This window comes from Pongo abelii, chromosome X, assembly GCF_028885655.2.
Source record: "Pongo abelii isolate AG06213 chromosome X, NHGRI_mPonAbe1-v2.0_pri, whole genome shotgun sequence".
Classification (NCBI taxonomy): domain Eukaryota; kingdom Metazoa; phylum Chordata; class Mammalia; order Primates; family Hominidae; genus Pongo; species Pongo abelii.
This window is the reverse complement of record NC_072008.2, coordinates 72451199-72475452: the sequence shown is the minus strand read 5'-3', so window position 1 is coordinate 72475452 and position 24254 is coordinate 72451199. Positions and strand designations below refer to the sequence as shown.

The 24254-nt window shown below is 42.2% G+C and overlaps 1 protein-coding gene across 1 annotated transcript in view; it reads right to left on the bottom strand.

Annotated features, from left to right (window-relative positions):
* AR (androgen receptor) overlaps positions 1-24254 on the bottom strand; it is a 180302-nt gene that overhangs the window by 8958 nt on the left and 147090 nt on the right. Inside the window, exons 4-5 of the mRNA XM_009234939.4 lie at positions 9850-10137; positions 3923-4067 (exon numbers count right to left, since the gene is read on the bottom strand). Coding sequence (XP_009233214.2) covers positions 3923-4067; positions 9850-10137 — 433 coding nt within the window. The remainder of the gene's footprint in view (positions 1-3922; positions 4068-9849; positions 10138-24254) is intronic.

The window sequence follows — 24254 nt, the reverse complement described above, 5'->3', positions numbered from 1 at the left end:
AGGCAGCTCAACATGAAGGATTTTTAGGAGAAGCTCCAGTAGTCAGCTCTTAACATCAGGACATCAAGATTTGCAAATGACCCCGAAGTGTTTGGTCATCCTGTTGACCCCTTTGCCTCTGGCCTGGAATACTAGAAATTTAATATTTATTCAAAAACTCCCAGTGAAGGAGATTCCACATTGTTCTTTCAAAACGAGTTCCAATGTTAAATCTGCCGGAGAGTGTTTTTGAATGTCTAATTTAAATATCCGCTGCTGAAGGGGAGCCCATTCCCTCATATGCTGGCTGCTCCTTACCACAGTTTGGAAACTGTAGACATATGTGAGTTGCATTTATTATAGTCACTTCTGAACAGATCACCACATTATCACCTATAAATTATATGGGGAAGTGGCCAATGCTTGGCCAGCTTTTCAAGGAAAAGCAACCTCTCGGTTCCATGGCTGACCATGGCATACCTCTAAGGGAAGACAGAGCATCCTCGTGCTAATAAGCCTTCCAGTTTTCAGCACTTCAAAAATCGTGTGTGTGTGTGTGTGTGTGTGTGTGTGTGTGTGTGTAAGACAGAAATTGATTGTGCAGCATGTGCAGAAAGGGAAGGAAATTTGACACCCACTTAAGTGGTGAGGACAAAGACCTCCCAGATGGAGCCTAAAGGCTATGGTTTGACATTTTGGTTTCCAAGCCACTAGCCTGCTCCATAGGATGAGCAGGCCTGGTATTGTCTTAGTGGAAGCTCAGCATCCTATCTCAGAGAGATCTTGGCTGTCCTGGAGAAAGAGAGAAGGGGGCAGATGGTGTAGAATTATTCAACTCAGGCTGAAGCCCAACTAGAAAGAGGAAGTGTTTAGATGGTATCACAAATCAATTGAGCAGAACAGTGTTGCTCCAAGCTCTTTCACTGCAGAGAATTTTTTAGTAAGATTGGCTGACCCTGAGGTCTGGCCCTGCTCCAGTCTCCAATGTACTTTCCCACCTCTGTTGATGACAATGCTGCAATCTTTTTTACCATTGAAATCACAATGCTGGAATGAGGATTCCTTTAACATTGCTGCAGGCCTCAGGGGCAGAAAAAGTGGGGAATGGAGGAAAGAGAAGGGGAAAGGAAAGGGAAGAAATTTATAGGGGAAGGGGAAAAGAAAGGGGGAAAAGGGGAAAAAATACTAGGGAGACAGTTAAAGGAAGGAAGAGAGAGGAGAATGGACGGTAGAAAAATGAGGCAGGAATGGAATTTAGGAAGAGAGCAGGGTTGGTGGGAGTGCAAGAGAGAAAATAAGAGGAGAAATGAAGATTGGAAAACACTGAGCACAGTGCCTGACACATAGCAGGTGTTCAATAAATGACATGTAGAAAGGTGCTATTATAATACTCTTCAGCAGTCTCCAGATAAAATTTGCGGCACATAGAAGTTCAGTAATTTGCCCAAGGTCACACAGCTAAGGTTCAAGCTCATTATCCTCACAACATGTGATCTCTACAAAGAGAGAAAGAAAGAAAAAAAACGGGGCTGATAATAGAGTTTGGTGTTGAAGAGATCAGCAAATGGGTTGACCTACATTGGACAAGTTCTTATCTCTCTCTTTGGGTCTGAGGCTCCCCATTAGCAGCTTAGGGAGGCTGGCAGGGATTAGTCACTCTCAACTGGAGAGTACTGCCTCTTCACTGGGTGTCAGAAATATGTGGGAGCAGTTTGGGCTGTCAGAATGACTGGAATCCTATTTGGTATAGAGTAGGCTGGTGCCAGGTATGTTAACCATATTCTACATAATGACAAAATTATTTTTCCCAATATGTCAACAGAATCCATGTTGAGAAACACTTATCTAGATGTTTGTAGACACCCTGACGGCTCTAACATAGTGGCTTCCTACAGGAGGAATAGGGGTCCTATTGTTTCAGGAGCCCTGGGTTTGATGAGTCTAGGCCTCTGACCCTGTAGGGAGGCCTTTTTATAAGATGAACAAGACTGGACCAGGAAGCTGAGGTGAGATGCCACATGCTTACTCACAGGTAGAGAAGGAAATGAGGATTTAAAGAACAACCAATTATCACTTTTCAAAGCTCCCAAGGTCTCAGGGCTCTGGGGAAGGTAGAGCAGGTGCTCATAGAGTTGATTCAACTGCTTAAGGGCAGCAGGGGTTTAAGGATGGGAGATGAACAGTTAGGGGGCTTTTCAAGGCCTGCCCCAGAAGATGGCATCATAGGCAACTTTGCGGAGGTCTGAAAACCACAAAGCAGTTTGTGCCAAAAGCCTAGTGGTTATTCTTAGCTTTTGGCTACCAGGCTGGCAGGGTTGGGAGAGGGCAGCTAGGGACGCTCACTCTCCCTCGCATTGCAGTGCTGTACTGGAAGGAACCACTGGCCTGTAGATTTTATTTTAAGACTCTTCTGGGTTAGAGGGCTGAAGAGGGGGGAAGGTCAATTCCTGTCCTGACTGGAAGGATTCTCTGTGGTGAGACTAGCTCAAGGTCCTTGGGAAGATTTCTCTGGCCAGCTCCATTCACAATGCCATCGAGGGACCTCATACAGCAGACATAGAAAAGATTATCATGCCCGGCTGAAGCGGGCAGATCATGAGGTCAGGAGTTTGAGACCAGCCTGGCTAACATGGTGAAATCCCGTCTCTACCAAAAATACAAAAATTAGCTGGACACGGTGGCGGGCATCTATAATCCCAGCTACTCGGGAAGCTGAGGCAGGAGAATTGCTTGAACCAGGGAGGTGGAGGTTGCAGTGGGCCGAGATCATTGTGCCACTGCCCTTCAGCCTGGGTGGCAGAGCAAAACCCCATCTCGGGGAAAAAAAGTATCACTATTAGGGAAAGGGTGAATCTTGTCCTATGTTACATTTTTTCAATTCTCTTTTATGTTTAGGATAGTTTTTATGGTAAGATAATTAAAATTTTCTGTTTAAATTTAAAAAAAAAAAAAAAAAAAAGAAAGGGACTTTTTTTTTCTTCTTGCCTACTATGGGCCAGACATTCCACATCTGTCAGTTCCCATTTAGTTATCATAAGAAATTACTTATGAAGGTTCTGTTATCATTAATGGATGAAGAAATTGAGGGTCGGAAAAGTTAAGTGTCTTTCCCAAAGATGCTGATTAAGAAAATAGTAGAACTGAGATTTTAGTGGAGAAAAATGTAATTCCAAAATCTGAGCCGCTGGCCAAATTCATGATGTTATATAGAGCTGGTGGCAGGGCAGGTATTAATTAAAGCTGTTTAAGGGAAGGAAAATGGCAGTACCAAGATCACACAGCCAGAGAGCAGTAGAGGTACTCCTTCCCATCAGTTACCACCATGACGCAGAAGAGCTGAGATTGACAGAGACATACGTTTGAATCTTGTCTCCAACAGGCACTAGCTCTGTGACTTTGGGTGAGTCACTTTATTTTGCTGAGCCTGACTTTCCCCATCCATAAAAAAATAGTGTTATCTATAAAAAGGGGAGGTCAGGTCACCATGAGGACTCAATGAGATAGGATTTAGAAAGTATCTAGCATAGTCTTGGCACAAACTAGTTGCTCAGCAAATGGTGACTAGCATTAGCCTTTGGTGGTAGCAAAAGAACCCAAGAAACTTCAGCCCTTAAAGCCAGAGTCTTTCTGCCTCTTTTATATGTGAAGGGGAGGAATCTTTCCATGTGGTTCTGAGATAAGCTGCAAAGCAGACCAGAAACGTGACCAGGATTGGTTCTTGGGTGTGAAAGGGGTGGTCTCAGCACCATCCTCCTGGGCTCCTACCAGTTGGCTGAAAGTCAGGGCAAAGCCGCCTCATACTGGATTGGATGGCTGGGGTATCCACTGCGACAACTGCAGGTCAAATGAGCTAAGCTTCACTGTCACCCCATCAGCATCACCACCAACCGGGTCTGGCCAAGCTGCTGTATTTTAATGAGGTCTGGGCCCCAGGAGCACTTACTCATTGAAAACCAGATCAGGGGCGAAGTAGAGCATCCTGGAGTTGACATTGGTGAAGGATCGCCAGCCCATGGCAAACACCATGAGTCCCATCCAGGAGTACTGAATGACAGCCATCTGGTCGTCCACGTGTAAGTTGCGGAAGCCTGGAGAAGAGGCAGAGGCAGTGGTCAGTCTGGGTACTGACGGGCTGAGCTAAGTCTGAGCCCCTGTTGGGCAGAGATGCTCTGGCATTCGGGCATCCCCTAAGGATCCCCAGGGACCATCCAGGCTGGCCACTAAGGGGTGGTGGGGAAAAGCACAAACTATTTGGTGAGGATAATATTCCTTATCCTCCCTACTTCACTGAGCTGCTCAAATGAGATGATGATGGAGACAAAAAGGGCATTGTCAGTTGTAAGAGAAAAATAATCTAACACTTATTGACTGCTTATATGAGCGAACTCCTTTTTTCTTTTGATTTCTATTGGATGGCTCTTTTTAAAAAAATTAAACATTATTTTGGGTACATGATAGTTGTATGTATTTATGGGGTACATTTAACTCTTTTCTAAGCACTTTACTTATATTATCTCATTTAACATTCACAACAATGAGTAAAGTAGGTACTATTATTATCTCCATTCTGTGAACCAGTACAAGTGAGTCAGAGAGAGGTTAAGGAACTTGTCCAAGATCATACAGCTAGTAATTGGCAGACCAAGTTACAAAGCAAAGCAGTCAGATTCCAAGGTCTGTGCTCTTGATCACTCCACCTTTCCGAAGATGCGGTTTAACAATCATTTCTCCGACATAAACAGCAGTTTTCACTTCACAAAGCTGTTTTCCAGCTATGATCTGGTTTGACCCTTCTAACAACCCTGGGAGATGGATATTACATACAGTGTACAGTGTATGGAGAGATGTCTTGACAGCCACTGCCTTCTGTTCACCACTTTCATGTTCCCTCTCTTGTGTCCATCCCTCTTTCTGCCTGGCACTTCCTCTCCATTCTTTTCTACTCAATAGGGACCCTGGCCCTACTAGTTTCCCACCCTACTGCCATCCCCATCTTACTGCCATCATTATACATGAATAGGCCCTTTATGACCTGCCTACCTAGACTGATCTCTTGCCACTTGCCCTCTCACATGCCTCTATATCTCTGTTATCTCTGCACAGGCTGTTACTTTTGCCTAGAATGCATTCCTCCTTCTCAGGCCTTTCATCCGGTAAACACTACTCATCTTTCAAGTCTTCACTCAAAGGCTACCTCTTCTGTGAAGCCTTTTCCAACTCATCCAAGAAGAAGGCTTAAAGATTCTTCTTTTACATTCTCATTGCACTTTGTGTAGCCTCACCCAATTATAGCACTCATTACACAGCATTGAAATCTATGTATATACATGTCTGTCTCCCCCACAAGACTTGGAGCTTCTTGAAGACAGGGACCATATCTTCGTATTTATCTTTACCTCCCTAGTATTTAGTACAGTCCACATATTTGAGTGGGCACTTAAGAAATATTACCTAAACAAATGGCCTAAAGACCCTCAATTTTTTTTTCCTTCTGTAAAATGAGAATTAAATGATCTCCAAATTACCTCCCTTAAGCTCAGGGAGCAGAGGCTCCCAGATGCTACCTCTACAATAATACACAGGTAGAACAGACATGGCCATGTTCTCCTGGAGGTTTTGAAACAGTTGGATGCTTAAAGTTATAAAGGCATCACCTCAGAGCTCGTCCCTACCAACACTCTCTCTTCTCACCAACAAATCCAGAATTATCTGAAATTTTGTCATCATACATCATTAGGAATGCTTCCCCAAATTTAGATCAAACTTCTCACTTTCCTGTTGATGACCTAATTTAACTCTCACAATAATCCCAGAGGTTAGGTGATGTGACACTTATTTTACCAACAAGGAACATGAGGGCCAGAGAAATAAACTGACTTACGCAAGGTCATATGGTTTACATGTGGCTGAACTAATACTAGAACCCAGGTGTTCTGATTCTCTTCTCCAGTGTTTTTTCTACTCCACTGCTGAAGGTTACAGCTCAGGAACTACCAAGGTCACCAGCTTTTGTCAGCCGTAGGATCAGGTCTGAAGTCTACATTATCCAGACACATTGTTCTGCTTGGTTGGTCCCTGCCTACTCATATAGCCCCATTTCCCTGTTCTTTTCTTTTAGATCCCAGGCCTTCCAGGTATCAGGGATTCTAGAGTCCCTCATCTTAGCAGTCTTAACTCGCAGGCCTATGCTTCCCACCTTCACTGTAATGACACGCTGACAGACCGGCTGGAGCCTCAGATCCCAGAGTAGTTCCTGCCTGGAACCCTTCCGTAGCACAGAATACCTTGGACTGACCCTTCTCAGTAGGAAATAAGAAGCAGGCTCTAAGCATGTAGCAACCAAGGATCTCTTAGAGAAGAGGCCTGGGAGGTTGAACCCTGAATATCTTGGGTAAGAGGCAGTGGGGAGCAAGAAAAGCTTTTTGCTGGTGAACCTTGGTCTTCTGGTGGAATGTGTGAATGTGAAGGCACATGGAAGGATGAGAATTAAATTGTACAGGTATCAAGCAAATTGTCAATACTGATGCTTATTTTTTTCTCCCTAAAATGCCACCAAACTAACAAAGAAGAGAGAAAAGGGAAAGCTTAATTTGGCCATAATATTAATTAACCATCCTTAATGAGAGCTGCTTAGCACTCAAACCCAGTAACTGTGCACATATCAGCAATATGGCTGGCTAATCTCCCTAGAGTCTAATCTGATTATAATACCTGACTCTGTTCTCTAATGCCCAATCTCTGAAGTAGCCTACATGACTATCAAGGGATTACTTGAGGAAAGAGTAGCTGCAACCCTACAGATTTCCTTAAGTATGCATTCACTCAACACCCATTTGCCACTGTGTTAGGCTGTTCTGTAGAAACAGAGAGGAGTCATTCTCAGGTTTTGAAACACATTAAACAGGCTAGGGAGCAGAAGCAGTTTCTTTGAGACTCTGTTTTCTCACTAGAATCCAATTGACATCATATTTTTTTCATGTGCAGCAGAAACTTGTAGTCTCCTGTCTAGTCTGGGAGAATGGGCTCAAAGAAAGGCCAGTTTGGAAATCTTTGCTGCTGTAGTACATCTGCCAGCCGAGGTCTTCAGAGAAGACAGTTTCACCTTGGGGTCCATGCATGAGCTTCTAGGCAAGGCAAGTGGTAGCTAAAATTGAGTTTCGTGAAAGCAGTGGCTTAGCATTCAAGTCTCATAATAATAAACCACCATTTACAGAGCATCGACTATGTTTCAGGCTACCTTACTAGGTGCTCTTTATACATAATCTTTTTGTTGACAACAATTTGAAAGGTAGCGATTATTCTATCATCTTACAAATGAGGACACAGAAGCACAGAGAAGACATGTGATTTGCTCAAGGTCACAGAACTAGTCCATAGCTAGGATTCCAAACCAGATAAATTTGATTCTAAATATATTGTGCACACCCAGTCTACTCACCCACTCCAAATTAACAGTTATCATTTATTAATGTGCCAGGTACTCTACTAGGCAATTTTCATACATCATTGCTGTCACAGAAAACTTACAACAAAATTTATCTTATTAGGGGCCTAGCACAGTTCATCTTACAGGTCAAGAACTCAATCTATTGAATTAGCGAATTACTTGAACTTGTAGGAAATTATAGATAATATGAAGAACAGTTCTTGTGAATGTGGTAATTGGATTTCTTTTGAAGCTATTCTTTTAAAAGACTTGGGGTCAGAGATCATCTAGTCTGGCAAGCTAGATGGTGAACAGATATTGGCTTGCAGATTTGTTAATGTAAGGGGAGGGGGCTTTCCATCTTGGCGGTTGGGCCAAGGAAAGCCCCAGTGATCCCAAGTCATACAAATTCTGCTATAGTGTTTAGCACTAGGTTATTGTCAAGATAACCAATTTAGAAACCCGAAGGTCTAGGTCAAGTTCTGGTTCCATGTGTTAAGTGACCAAATGGAGCAAGTTAGTTAACCTCTTTGAGCCTTGGCATGTAAAATGGAAATAATAGTCTCTGTGATTCATAGAATTGTTGTGAAGATTAAGTGAGATCATATATATGAAAAAGCTCTGTAGCCTATAAAATGAGATAAGTGTTTGGAAACTACTTGGGAAGATTAAACTTTGAATCTCTGTCAAACACATGATATCAAAATATCCAGATGAAAAAGTGATAAGAATTAAAGCAATCTTCTTCTTTTTCTTTTTTATATTTTTCCTCTCTGTGTGAACCCTCTGTTTTGGCACAGAGCATATCCAGTCAGAGTCCTTGGGTTTCCTTCCCAGTGTTCTTATTGGCTAGTCAACCTCAGCTTCCTAAGCTGAGAAGGTATAAGAGATGGTTAGGGCTGTGACGAGGCCCTGTAAGTTGGAAATACAAATCTAAGACTTAACAGCCAACATGTAATGTCTTCAAATGCAACAAGGCCACAGTATGACCCAAGTGGCCTTCAATGAAGCCTTGGCCCCTCACTGTAAAGCCCAGAGCTACAGAACTGCAGTGGTGCTACAGCCTACAGGTGGAGTGGAATAAAGAGAGAATTTGGAATCAGGAGAGAACCTGGGCTCAAGTTCTGGTCCTGCTATTTTCTGACTATGTAACTACAGGCCAGTCACATCATTCTCACAGCTTCCCTATTTGGTCTGTAAAATAAGAGAAAGAATCTCATTTTATGGGATTCCTATAAGAATCAATTCAGGTAATACATACAAAATTGCTCTGTTCACTATAAATTTCTACCTGAATGGCAGTTATTATTGAAAGGCAGGTTAATCTTTGACTCCACAAGAGAAGGTTTGGTTGTTGTTATTTCAAAAGAGTCTTTGAATCATAATTGCAGGATTAGGAGAACTTTTAAAGGGCATATACTTCACTGGTTTTCAAACTGTGTTCCTTGGAGCCCTAAGATTTTGCAAGAGTGACCTACGGCTTCCCAGGGATAGAGAGAGAGGCTGAACTGGTGAGGCCCAAGCTATAGGCTCTGGCTTTAAATAAACTAGCTCCACTTGTATCTGTGTACAATTCTTTTGAGAAATAAAGCACTTGGCTGCTAAAGGAAGGTTTGTGAATCATTGGATAGAAGATCTCTAAGAATTCCTTAAGCTGTAATATTTTAATAACCAGACTTGTTTAAACAACAGATGACATAAGAAAGAAGTGAGTTCCCCATCACTGAGGAACTTCTGTTATCCAACTTCTGTTAGACCAACACTTGGTAATTCTTTCACTATTACCTAATCTTTTCTCCCATTATGATACCTTAGGTAGTTTAAGGTGCAAAAAGCATTCCTTGAAGCAACAACTGAAAACCATCAATTTGATACAAACCACGCTTTATACATTATACAGATAGAGAAATTGAGACCCAGAAGGGGAAGGGATCACACAATAAGTTACTAGCAGAGCTAAGAGTAGACCCGAAGTGTTCTGATTCCCAACCTCATGTTCTTTCCACCATACCATATTATGAGAGTTCCCATGATATAGCTCCTAAAGATGACATTGATGACAGAATGTCAGTCAAGCTAGAGATTATCTTTGGGGTGAGCCTGTGTGTGCAAATATAGAAGAGCATCCTAAGGCATATATGGGTATGTGATTTGTGATTAATGGAAAATTTGCTGACCATTTTTGTGAGTTGAATGTGAAAGCATGACTGTGCATCAATGTGGGCCACATAAGACACCCTATAATACTATCTTTCTCTTTGCTTTCTGAGTCTCGATCCCTGTATGTTTAAAGTGAGACTTGTAACAGTCCCTCTCCCACAGGGTTATGATGAAGACTGCCTGAGTTAATGGGCAGAAAAGCACCAGACATGGTGGCTGGTCTATAGGAGCGTTCACTAAATATGATCCCCCTTATCTCCTGCTCCCACTTCCCTTTTCCTTACCAGGCAAGGCCTTGGCCCACTTGACCACGTGTACAAGCTGTCTCTCTCCCAGTTCATTGAGGCTAGAGAGCAAGGCTGCAAAGGAGTCGGGCTGGTTGTTGTCGTGTCCAGCACACACTACACCTGGCTCAATGGCTTCCAGGACATTCAGAAAGATGGGCTGACATTCATAGCCTTCAATGTGTGACACTGTCAGCTTCTGGGTTGTCTCCTCAGTGGGGCTGGTGGTGCTGGAAGCCTCTCCTTCCTCCTGTAGTTTCAGATTACCAAGTTTCTTCAGCTTTCGGGCTATTGGGAAGGAAGAAAAACTTGAATTTATCATCAGTGGTCAAAAACACACAATGCAACTACATTTTTAGAAAAACTGCCCTAGCTAAGAAAATCATCATTCTCCCTGGTCACGGACTCTAAACTCCTTAAGGACAAGTGCTCATTCAACACTGGTTAAATGTATAATTCATCATCCCAAATACCTGCTAAACCCAAATTTTTCATAGCTTGCAGAGGAAAACTCTGATTCTTGTGCCAGGCCAACCTAGCATATCCTTGGATTCAGCTCTGCCTGAATGCAGCCTTCAGTGTTCATACCTGGAACTTTAATTAACTCATTTACTAATATATTAATGATTCATTTTCGTTCATTCATTCAGCAGATATCCATTGTTAGACCTTTGCTTCTGGGTGACAGAAAAGACACAGGCCCTGGTCCAGTCTGGTAGCCTGGCCACAATCAATTCTAGAAAATGTCGGACTGGAAAATGCTACAATAGAGGCATCAACAAAATAGGAAAACACCAATCTTTTTACATAGGTGGGTTTAGAAAATGCTTTATATGGAAGATAGTATTTGACTTAGAATTTGAAGATTGATGAGGATTTCACCAGGCAAAGGTGGGCAGAAAGGGCATAAACAAAAGCACCGAGGAGTGTTCAGGGAACAACTAGACACTAGTATGGCTGAAACATATGTTGCATATATATGGAAAAGTGGTTAATAATGAGGTTGAAAGCAAAGATGGTGCTTGATTTTAAAGAAGCATGTATATCATATTAAGAAATTTGGCTGGGTAACGTGGTTCATGCCTGTAATCCCAGCATTTTGGGAGGCTGAGATGGGAGGAGTGCTTGAGGCCAGGAGCTCAAGATCAGCCTGAGCAACACCACAAGACAATACACCATCTCCACAAAAAATAGTAAAAAAACAAATTAGCTGGGTCTGGTGGTGCACATCTGTAGTCTCTGCTACTCAGGAGGCAGAGGTGGAAGGATTGCTTGAGCCCAGGGGTTCCAGGCTGCAGTGGGCTATGATTGTGCCACTGATGCTCTAGCCTGGGCGACATAGTAAAACACTGTCTCTAAAAAAATAAAAATAAAAACTAAGTGCGTTTTATCATATCAGTGATAGACAAATACTGAATGTCGTAAATCAAAGGAGTGATGTACATGTTCCTATGTCTAGCATGTCTAGCCGATTGCTAGGGAAAGAGACTAGAAATGGAGAATGACTAGACTTGTTCTTTGGGTCCCAGAAAGAACAGTGAATTGGATTTTAATCTCTCCTTCTCTTTCTGTCTCTCTCTCTCTCTCTCTCAACACACACACACACGCACACTCACACACACATGCACACACACAAACACACACATACATTTTGATAGTTAAAGCTCTTGGAGGCGGAAAAGTTGGCAGGCACACATACCACTGGAAATGAGAAAATACTAGATGCACAGTGGTTAAGAATTCGAGCATCATATGGGAATGGGGTTTTTAAAAGTGGCCTTGAAGGTCCTTTCCATCCTCAGACTATCAAATTCTATCCTATCATTTTGGGCTCAACATATGGTAATTTTATGGTATTCCATTTCCCACTGAACACACATAGTTGCCCACAGCTGAACATGCACAATTCATAAGATGGCCGAATAGGAACAGCTCCAGTCTACAGCTCCCAGCGAGAGCGACGCAGAAGATGAGTGATTTCTGCATTTCCGACTGAGGTACCGGGTTCATCTCACTGGGGCTTGTTGGACAGTGGGTGCAGGACAGTGGGTGCAGCGCACCAAGTGTGAGCCGAAGCAGGGCGAGGCATCACCTCACCTGGGAAGTGCAAAGGGTCAGGAAATTCCCTTTCCTAGCCAAGCAAAGCTGTGACAGACGGCACCTGGAAAATTGGGTCACTCCCACCATAATACTGCACTTTTCCAATGGTCTTAGCAAATGGCACACCAGGAGATTATATCCCATGCCTGGCTCGGAGGGTCCCATGCCAATGGAGCCTCACTCATTGCTAGCACAGCAGTCTGAGATCAAACTGTAGGGCGGCAGTGAGGCTGGGGGAGGGGTGCCTGCCATTGCTGAGGCTTGAGTAAGTAAACAAAGGGGCCAGGAAGCTCGAACTGGGTGGAGCCCACTGCAACTAAAGGAGGCCTGCATGCCTCTGTAGACTCCACCTCTGGGGGCAGGGCATAGCCGAACAAAAGGCAGCAGAAACGTCTGCAGACTTAAATGTCCCTGTCTGACAGCTTTGAAGAGAGTAGTGGTTCTCCCAGCACACAGCTGGAGATCTGAGAATGGACAGACTGCCTCCTCAAGTGGCTCTCTGACCCCTGAGTAGCCTAACTGGGAGACACCCACCAGTAAGGGCAGATTGATACCTCACATGGCTAGGTACCCCTCTGAGATGAAACTTCCAGAGGAATGAGTAGGCAGCAACATTTGCTGTTCAGCAATATTCACCTTTCTGCAGCCTCCACTGCTGACATCTAGGCAAACAGGGTCTGGAGTGGACCTCCAGCAGACTCCAACAGACCTGCAGCTGAGAGTCCTGACTGTTAGAAGGAAAACTAACAAAAAGAAAGGACATCCACACCAAAATCCCATCTGTATGTCACCATCATCAAAGACCAAAGGGAGATAAAACCACAAAGATGGGGAAAAAACAGAGCAGAAAAACTGAAACATTCTAAAAATCAGAGCCCCTCTCCTCCTCCAAAGGAACACAGCTCCTCACCAGCAACAGAAAAAAGCTGGAGGATGACTTTGATGAGTTGAGAGAAGAAGGCTTCAGACGACCAAACTTCTCCAAGCTAAAGGAGGAAGTTCGAACCCATCGCAAAGAAGTTAAAAACCTTGAAAAAAGATTAGAGGAATGGATAACTAGAATAACCAATGGAGAGAAGGTCCTAAATGACCTGATGGAGCTGAAAACCATGGCACGAGAACTATATGACGAATACACAAGCTTCAGTAGTTGACTCGATCAACTGGAAGAAAGGGTATCGGTGATTGAAGATCAAATGAAAGAAATGAAACGAGAAGAGAAGTTTAGAGAAAAAAGAGTAAAAAGAAATGAACAAAGCCTCCAAGAAATATGGGACTATGTGAAAAGACCAAATCTACGTCTGATTGGTGTACCTGAAAGTGACAGGGAGAATGGAACCAAGTTGGAAAACACTCTGCAGGATATTATCCAGGAGAACTTTCCCAACCTAGCAAGGCAGGCCAACATTCAAATGCAGGAAATACAGAGAACGCCACAAAGATACTCCTCGAGAAGAGCAACTCCAAGACACATAATTATCAGATTCGCCAAAGTTGAAATGAAGGAAACACTGTTAAGGGCAGCCAGAGAGAAAGGTCGGGTTCCCCACAAAGGGAAGCCCATCAGACTAACAGCAGATCTCTCGGCAGAAACTCTACAAGCCAGAAGAGAGTGGGGGCCAGTATTCAACATTCTTAAAGAAAAGAATTTACAACCCAGAATTTCATATCCAGCCAAACTAAGCTTCATAAGTGAAGGAGAAATAAAATACTTTACAAAAAAGCAAATGCTGAGAGATTTTGCCACCACCAGGCCTGCACTATAGGCTTTCTGAAGGAAGCACTAAACATGGAAAGGAACAAGTGGTACCAGCCACTGCAAAAACATGCCAAATTGTAAAGACCATCGATGCTAGGAAGAAACTGCATCAGCCAATGAGCAAAATAACCAGCTAACATCACAATGACAGGATCAAATTCAAACATAATGATATTAACCTTAAATGTAAATGGGCTAAATGCTCCAATTAAAAGACACAGACTGGAAAATTGGATAAAGAGTCAAGACCCATCAGTGTGCTGTATTCAGGAAACCCATCTCATGTGCAGAGACACATATAGGCTCAAAATAAAGGGATGGAGGAAGATCTAGCAAGCAAATGGAAAACAAAAAAAGGCAGGGGTTGCAATCCTAGTCTCAGATAAAACAGACTTTAAACCAACAAAGATCAAAGAGACATAGAAGGCCATTACATGATGGTAAAGGCATCAATTCAACAAGAAGAACTAACTATCCTAAATATGTATGCACCAATACAGGAGCAACCAGATTCATAAAGCGAGTACTTAGAGACCTACAAAGAGATTTAGACTCCCACAAAATAATAATGGGAGACTTTAACACCCCACTGTCAACATTAGACAGATAAACAAGACAGAAAGTTAACAAGGATATCCAGGAATTGAACTCAGCTCTGCACCAAGTGGACCTAATAGACATCTACAGAACTCTCCACCCCAAATCAACAGAATATACATTCTTCTCAGCACCATATTGCACTTATTCCAAAATTGACCACTTAGTTGGAAGTAAAGCACTCCTCAGCAAATGTAAAACAACAGAAATTATAACAAACTGTCTCTCAGACCACAGTGCAATCAAACTAGAACTCAGGATTAAGAAACTCACTCAAAACCACTCTACTACATGGAAACTGAACAACCTGCTCCTGAATGACTACTGGGTACATAATGAAATGAAGGCAGAAATAAAGGTGTTCCTTGAAACCAATGAGAACAAAGACACAACATACCAGAATCTCTGGGACACATTTAAAGCAGTGTGTAGAGGGAAATTTATAGCACCAAATTCCCACCAGAGAAAGCAAGAAAGATCTAAAATTGACACCCTAACATCACAATTAAAAGAACCAGAGAAGGAAAAGCAAACACATTCAAAAGCTAGCAGAAGGCAAGAAATAACCAAGATCAGAGCAGAACTGAAGGGGATAGAGACACGAAAAACCCTTCAAAAAATCAATGAATCCAGGAGCTGGTTTTTTGAAAAGATCAACAAAATTGATAGACTGCTGGCAAGACTAATAAAGAAGAAAAGAGAGAAGAATCAAATAGATGCAATAAAAAATGATAAAGGGGAGATCATCACCGATCCCACAGAAATACAAACTAGCATCAGAGAATACTGAAATACCTCTATGCAAATAAACTAGAAAATCTAGAAGAAATGGATAAATTCCTCAACACATACACCCTCCCAAGACTAAACCGGGAGGAAGTTGAATCTTTTAATAGACCAATAACAGGCTGTGAAATTTCGGCAATAATTAATAGCTTACCAACCAAAAAAAGTCCAGGACCAGATGGATTTCACGGCCGAATTCTACCAGAGGTACAAGGAGGAGCTGGTACCATTCCTTCTGAAACTATTCCAATCTCTAGAAAAAGAGGGAATCCTGCCTAACTCATTTTATGAGGCCAGCATCATCCTGATACCAAAGCTTGGCAGAGAAACAACAAAAAAAGAGAGTTTTAGACCAATATCCCTGATGAATATCAATGCAAAAATCCTCAATAAAATACTGGCAAACCGAATCCAGCAGCACATCAAAAAGCTTATCCACCATGATCAAGTGGGCTTCATCCCCGGAATGCAAGGCTGGTTCCACATACTCAAATCAATAAATGTAATCCAGCATACAAACAGAACCAAAGACAAAAACCACATGATTATCTCAATAGACACAGAAAGGGACTGTGACAAAATTCAACAGCCCTTCATGCTAAAAACTTTCAATAAATTAGGTATTGATGAGACGTATCTCAAAATAATAAGAGGTATTTATGACAAACCCAAAACCAATATCATACTGAATAGGCAAAAACTGGAAGCATTCCCTTTGAAAACTGGCACAAGACAGGGATGCCCTCTCTCACCACTCCTATTCAACATAGTGTTGGAAGTTCTGGCCAGGGCGATTAGGCAGGAGAAAGAAATAAAAGGTATTCAATTAGGAAAAGAGGAAGTCAAATTGTCTCTGTTTGCAGATGACATGATTGTATATCTAGAAAATCCCATGGTCTCAGCCCAAAATCTCCTTAAGCTGATAAGCAACTTCAGCAAAGTCTCAGGATACAAAATCAATGTGCAAAAATCACAAGCATTCTTATACACCAATAACAGACACACAGAGAGCCAAATCATGAGTGAACTCCTATTCACAATTGCTTCAAAGAGAATAAAATACCTAGGAATCCAACTTACAAGGGATGTGAAGGACCTCTTCAAGGAGAACTACAAACCACTGCTCAATGAAATAAAAGAGGATACAAACAAATGGAAGAACATTCCATGCTCATGGGTAGGAAGAATCAATATCGTGAAAATGGCCATACTGCCCAAGGTAATTTATAGATTCAATGCCATCCCCATCAAGCTACCAATGACTTTCTTCACAGAACTGGAAAAAACTACTTTAAAGTTCATATGGAACCAAAAAAGAGCCCGCATCGCCAAGACAATCCTAAGCCAAAAGAACAAAGCTGGAGGCATTACGCTACCTGACTTCAAACTATACTACAAGGCTACAGTAACCAAAACAGCATGGTACTGGTATCAAAACAGAGATATAGACCAATGGAACAGAATAGAGCCCTCAGAAATAATGCCACATATCTGCAACCATCTGATCTTTGACAAACCTGAGAAAAACAAGAAATGGGGAAAGGTTTCCCTATTTAATAAATGGTGCTGGGAAAACTGGCTAGCCATATGTGGAAAGCTGAAACTGGATCCCTTCCTTACACCTTATACAAAAATTAATTCAAGATGGATTGAAGACTTACATGTTAGACCTAAAACCATAAAACCCTAGAAGAAAACCTAGGCAATACCATTCAGGACATAGGCATGGGCAAGGACTTCATGTCTAAAACACCAAAAGCAATGACAACAAAAGCCAAAATTGAAAATGGGATCTAATTAAACTAAAGAGCTTCTGCACAGCAAAAGAAACTACCATCAGAATGAACAGGCAACCCACAGAATAGGAGAAAATTTTTGCCATCTACTCATCTGACAAAGGGCTAATATCCAGAATCTACAATGAACTCAAGCAAATTTACAAGAAAAAAAACAAACAACCCCATCAAAAAGTGGGCAAAGGATATGAACAGATACTTCTCAAAAAAAGACATTTATGCAGCCAACAGACATATGAAAAAATGCTCATCATCTCTGGCCATCAGAGAAATGCAAATCAAAACCACAATGAGATACCATCTCACACCAGTTAGAATGGTTATCATTAAAAAGTCAGGAAACAACAGGTGCTGGAGAGGATGTGGAGAAATAGGAACACTTTTACACTGTTGGTGGGACTGTAAACTAGTTCAACCATTGTAGAAGACAGTGTGGCGATTCCTCAGGGATCTAGAACTAGAAATACCATTTGACCCAGCCATCCCATTACTGGGTATATACCCAAAGGATTATATGTCATGCTGCTATAAAGATACATGCACACATATGTTTATTGTGGCACTATTCACAATAGCAAAGCCTTGGAACCAACCCAAATGTCCATCAGTGATAGACTGGATTAAGAAAATGTGGCATATATACACCATGGAATACTATGCAGCTATAAAAAAGGATGAGTTCATGTCCTTTGTAAGGACATGGATGAAGCTGGAAACCATCATTCTCAGCAAACTTTCTCAAGGACAAAAAGCCAAACACCGCATGTTCTGACTCACAGGTGGGAATTGAACAATGAGAACACCTGGACACAGGAAGGGGAACATCACACACTGGGGCCTGTTGTGGGGTCGGGGAAGGGTGGAGGGATAGCATTAGGAGATATACTTAATGCAAATAAGGAGTTAATGGGTGCAGCACACCAACTTGGCACTTGTATACATATGTAACAACCTGCATGTTGTGCATATGTATCCTAGAACTTAAAGTATAATAAAAAATATTTTAAAAAATGCACTATAACATACATATTGATTTTTTTTCTTTTTTAGCAAAGGGGAGAGGAGCAGTGAAAGGCTGAAATCCTCAATAGTATCAAAGAAGTGAGGGAATCTTTCTGCATCTACCATGAATCTGTAAAATGGGAACCATGCTAGGAGACAGCCATTGGAAAGAATGATAGAAATAACATTATTGAAGACAACCACAATAATCCAAAACTCAAACCTTAAGAACCATCTTCCCCATGTGCTCACACACACAATTTAGAGGTCCTTAGGCATCCCGATGTTTACTTTGTACTATTTTTTCCAGTATTTATATAGATAGAAACATAAATAATTGAAAAAGTCATAATTCTGAGGTCTAGCATAAGCAGTTGCACCGAGAAAGACCATAAACCACTTTAATCCCTTTAACATAATAATAATAAATAAGAAAGGTAGAAATCAAAGAGAGAATTTTATTGCTCAGTTTAAATGGATAAATACAACAAAACCTACTGCTCATCTGTGTCTGGCTCCTGTGAAAAAAGATACAACCTGGAACTGACATTTTTTTTTAGTTTTTATTTATTTTTTGAAGGAGGATCTTCCTCTGTCACCCAAGCTGGAGAGCAGTGGCATGATCAAAGCTCACTGTAGTCTCAACTTCCTGGGCTCAAGCAATTCTCCCTCCTCAGTCTCCCAAGTAGCTGGGACCAGAGGTGTACACTACCACTCCTGGTTAACACTTTTTGTAGAGATGGGATCTCACTATGTTGTCCAGGCTGGACTCAAACTCCTGGCCTTAAGCAGTCCTCCCATCTCAGTCTCCCAAAGTGCTGGGATTACAGGCATGAGCCACCACACCCAGCCTGGAACTGACTTTTAGTTCTAATTAGAAAAAGAAGTCCTTCAATATAAACTCCAGTCATGGTGTCACTCAATAAATCACTGCAAGAATGGATTACATGTTTGGACCAACAACTAGCGTAGGGAAGAGGAAAATGGTGGGGTTGGTGTTGCAAGAGGAACACAGAAGAACTCAGGGGAAAATAACGAGGAAGCCTGGAAAACCAGCCCTGAGTGCAAGATGACTTTGTCCAACAATCATTTTTGCAGGGCTTCGGCACAGCCAGTAATAAGGAGATATGCATAGCCACTGCCAACACCCACATCCCACCAAAGGCACAGGCTGCAAGGTATGATCTGGGCCAAGACCATCTTCTTGAGTTAGAGGCCTGGACCCCACAAGAACTTGTCATTTGGTGAACTTATTGCAAACATGAGTTCTTGGACACAGCTCCACAGACTGGTGGCCTACAGGATCTGCTCCCCTGCTACAGTTCCTACAGAAAGACCCCGTCTTCCCCATTACTGGACCTTTCTAGCTTTGAGCTCAGGAGTTGCCAGACCATTTAGTCCCCTTAAGGGTAACTACTAATTTTTTCAGGGCCTTCTACATGCCTCGCTTCATCACATTACATCACTTAATTCCACATGATCTTAGGAGGTTAAAGATATTTCTTATCCCTATTTTACAAATGAATAAACTGAGGTAACACAGCTATCAAAAAGGTGAGAACCCAATCATCTGAACCTAATCTTCTGATTATAAAGCCCATATTCTCTCTACTGCCTCCCCAAGGAATCTGAAGCCCTGAACCCTACTTCTAACTCAAAAGCAGAGTTGAGGAGTGTGGCTGGGGTTATATCATCCCTGCCTCCCTTCTTCACCCTTGACTCCAAACTTCATAACTAGTATCAAATCCAGAAGGGAATAGACAGGAGGCTATGAGAACACTCCAGTCATCTGCCCAAACTGAAATAGATTTGGGACACTATAGTGGCTTAAAGATTTTCAGCATGACAAAACAGGAAGGGTTCTTAGAAATTATCTTATCCAATGGTGACAGATTCAAAGACCTTCAGGGTCTACATAGGCAATACAGTAGGGTGTGTGTGCATGTGTGTGTGTGTGTGTGTGTGTGTGTGAATGGTTAGTACACTGGTGAATTGAAATGAATGCCTTACTGCCTTCCCATGCTTGTGCATGGACACATGCCTGCAAGCGTGCATACACACACCTAGAAAGCATTAATAGATTTTAAAAAAATTCCTGAAACTTGTGTATCCCAAAATTGAATTCAGTCCATAGCCACCATTTTGGGACTTTCGACGTTAGTTAGTTTAAACTTTCAAGTTAAAGATGGGGAGGCTGAAGCCAGAGAGGGCAAGGTCACCTAGTGGCAGAGCTGAGATTAGAGCCAGGGCTCTAATTCCCAATCCAGAATTCCCTATGTTACATTGGCTCTCTTTTTGACTAACTTATTCCTGCTGTATCTCGGCATGTGTCTCTCTGAGATCCTTCTAGACTTGTACTGTCCAGTATAGTAGCCAACTAGCCACATGTGGGCTACTTAAGTTTAGTTTAATTATTAAACTATAAAATAGAAAGCAAAGTTTTTAAAACATTAAATTAATTACATTAAAAAATTAAAAATATAATCCCTCGGTCTCACTAGCCACATTTCCAGTGTTCAAAAGCTACATGTGGTTAGCGGCTGTATTATATTGGACAACATAAGATATAGAAGATTTTCATCATCTCAGAAAGTTCTATTGAATAATGCTGTGAGTGTACACTGTTCTCTGGGGCAACTTTTCCATTTGCAATATCCCACTAAAGCTGTTGATAAAGAAGAAATAAACCCAAATGAATTATACACAAATGAATCCATGGACTTTTTCAAAAGGTGGAGGGACACACGGAGCAATTGGTGACAGTGAGATCAGTGAGATATAATCTGTCACCTCGACTTTCCCACCAATAACTCAGCTCTCCCTGGGATGATGACTTGTGAACCTAAGCAAACTCATTACAAGTAAGATCAATATGTGCAGAGACTGTGGGGAGAATCCATCAAGATGAAATAATTCCCCTTTCTCCGTATAGTGCCAATGAGAACTTGGCTGGTATTCTCACATCCTCCTCCCCAGGCCTATATGGCATCTGCTTAAGGAAGAGAAGCTGCATTCCCACTTGCCTCCAGGACCCAGGTAGTGTGCTTGTCCCTGTGACCACAGTGGCCCTAGCTGCACCAGGTGTTCTGGCTTCTCTGCCTAAAGAGAGTGACTATACTGAACGTAATTGAAATCAGACTCCATTCATTCTGCCGGGGGGATCCTCTGTTCTCTCTGCAGCAAAGACCAGGATGTTGCTAGACGACTTGGAATCCTGGACAATGAGGCTTGCTAGTCTCAGCTGTTACTCAGTATCGAAGGACTTGTTTTCTTCCATGAAGGCCACCCCTATGCCCCTCCTGCCCTCTGCACCTGAGCCCCAGAGTCAAATCTAATTCTTTCATATAAGATACAGGTCAGCTTGCCACTGTGTCAAGGCAGAGACTCATTGGCTTACTTAAATGGAGTGCTAAAGCAAGAAGAAAGGGGGCAGTATAAGTGGATAGTTTTAATAGTATGTGAGTTGTTCACTATCTCTGCCCTGTTAGTCTTGGGTCAGAGCAGTGACAAGAAAGGGCCATTGGCAAGGGGCTTTCCAGTCCATACCTCCTCTTTAGGAGATTGTAACACCTGGCCTGATATCATGCCTGGATCCTATGGGGAACTAACTTTTCAGCCCTGGGGCATTAGACCCCTGTGGGAGCTATCTCTATAGCACCAGAGAAAAAAATTTCAAATCAGGTTCCATGGATCATTCCTAGGGAGGAGCAGATGTAACCAATCTGTAACTTCTTTAGCGTCCTTAACCTTTAGGTACTGTTCCAGTCTCACTCCTGGCCACTCCAAGATATAGGCCTTCTCAACCACGATCAAGGGAAAGGTGAAAGTGGCGTGAAGTTTCCAAAGTCTTAGAAAGTTTGAATCCCTCTACCTAAGGTCAGGGATGTGATGTTTCTGTTCTCCCTATCTCACTATGAAATTTGACACATGAAAGAATCAACATCTGTAGTAGGCTGACTTCTAAGACGGTCCCCGAGATTCTGAGACCATAGCTTACACATCCTTCCTTCCAGTCATTCAGTCAAGCACTAACCTAGATGCTGTTGTAAAAAGACTAGGTAGATGTAATGAAGGTGCTAATTCAGTTGAATTTGAAGGGTGGTTATTCTTGATGTACCTGACCTCATCAGGTGAGCCCTTACGGGACTGGGATCCTCCAGGAAAGACATCCATAGAGTGAGAAACATTCAACACAAGGAAGAGTCTCTGTTGCTGGCTTTGAAGGTGTTGGGGTCCACATGACAAGGAAAGAGGGCAGCCTCCAGGCGCTGAGAATGGCCCTTGGCTGGTAGCCAGAAAGGAAATGGGAGCCTTAGTCCTACAACCACAAATAACTGAATCCTGCAATAATTACTTGAGCTTGGAAAAGAACTCTGAGCTTCAGATTAGAATGCATCCTGGTAAACACACCAGTTTCATCCTTCAGAGACCCTGAACTAAGAATCTAGCCATGCTGTGCCAGACTTCTGACTTACAAAACAGTGAGGTGATAAATGTTTGAAGCTGCTAAATTTGTGGCAATGTGTTATGCAGTAATAGAAAACGAATACATCTTCCTTGTAAGGAACTGTGGTGTAGGGCAAAAGAATAGGCTCTGGAGTCCAACAATCTTGCATTCAAATCCCAGCTCCGTTAATTACTACCTTAATGACTTTGAGGTCTTTGTTTAGCTTCTCTGAGATTTAGTTTCCTCATTTATAAAATGAATGTGCTGCCACCTATCTCTTAGGACACTTATGAGAACTAAATGAGAGGATGCTTGGGACATAGTGAACCCTCCAAACTGGTATCCACTCTCCATCCATTCCTAAAGACTAACCAGTGAATGGCTTGCAGGGGCCCTAACTCAGGCATGAAGAATGGCAGAAAGCAGGATTGACGGGTCCAGACACAGCAGGGAAAGCAAGGATGAGACAGTATGAAACAAAAAACAACTGAGGTTCTTCCACACATGAATGCCTGTGAAACTAAATTCTGATCTTAAATCTAATTCTAAACACTAAGTAAACATAAAGGTGTGTTTGGTGTAGGCCTACAAATTCTTTGTGAAGCTAGACTAGGCTATACTTTTGTGAATGCATGTGTGCAGTGCTTATATATTGCAATGCTTAAATCTAAAAGTCATAAACTCAAATGCCTTCACAAGTCAGGCAGACACATAAATGAGTAAAAAAGCCTGGCAAACATAAATAGGGAGGGCTGGGGACAATGACAGTGATTGATGCCCTGCCTAGGGGCAGTCTATGTCAATTTTCTAAACAAACACTGTGCTGGACAAACAGAATTCTGCAGGTGAATTCTGGCTCTGGGAAAGCCAGTTTGTGGCCTCTAGTTTAAATCATGCCAGCCATCTTTCCATCTACTAGGATTAGAGTCAAGGGACCTTACTGTATAACTTTAGGATTAGAAGGTCAGAGGAATACTGGATTGTGAGTCAGGGGAGCTCACTGTGGGATCTCAGGGACATCTTTCCCTATTTGGCTTTTAGTTTCCTTACATATGTATAAAGAGTAGTAGTTAAGAGCAAATATTCTGGAGTCAGGCTGCCTCATTTGTAACTCCGGCTCTATCGCTGACTAGCTGTGTGACTTCGGGCAAGACTTAGCCTCTCGGTATCTCAGTTAACTAATTTGTAAAATGGGGATAATATCATTACTTAATTCATAAGTTTGTTATGAGGGATAAAGACACTGTGGTGTTGTCTGAGAGTAGAAGGCAGATTCTGTACCACCAGGACTCCAAGATTAAAGGCATGGTGAAAAAGTGCACTGAACTCCAGGAGGCAGAATGCAATAATGACACTGAAGTTCTAAAATGTTTTTCACATAAAAGGCTTACTATTCTTGATGGTGGTATTCAGAGTCTTATGGTATGTGTGACCTTGAACAGATCTCTTGATTTCTCCTACACCTCAGTTTTCCTCATCTATATAATGGTGATTATATGACTGGACTGCTGCATAGGACTATTTTTAGGAGGAAATGAGATGAACCCAGTGAAGGTACTCTGCACCCTGTGACAGTGTATGCTAATGGGCAGGTTCTGACTTTTTCTAAGAATGGATCTCTAGCTAGAAATCACTCTGAAAGACTGCTTATGGTGGTAAACTGTGAAAAGTATAACTTTCCATCTTGGGCAACTGGTCTCAAGTCAAAGGTTGAGAGTCAAGCTGGCAGGTTTCAGAATCTTAAGATAATAACAGATCTACCTCACAAGGTTGTTGTGATTTTTCAGATGAGTATGTGTGTAAGATGCTTAGAACAGAGTAAATTCTGTAAGCCAATCAATGATGTTTTTTACTATGGCTAGTTACTGAGCCCCACATTCTCCACTTCATGACCTTTACCCCAAGCAGGTGAACTTTC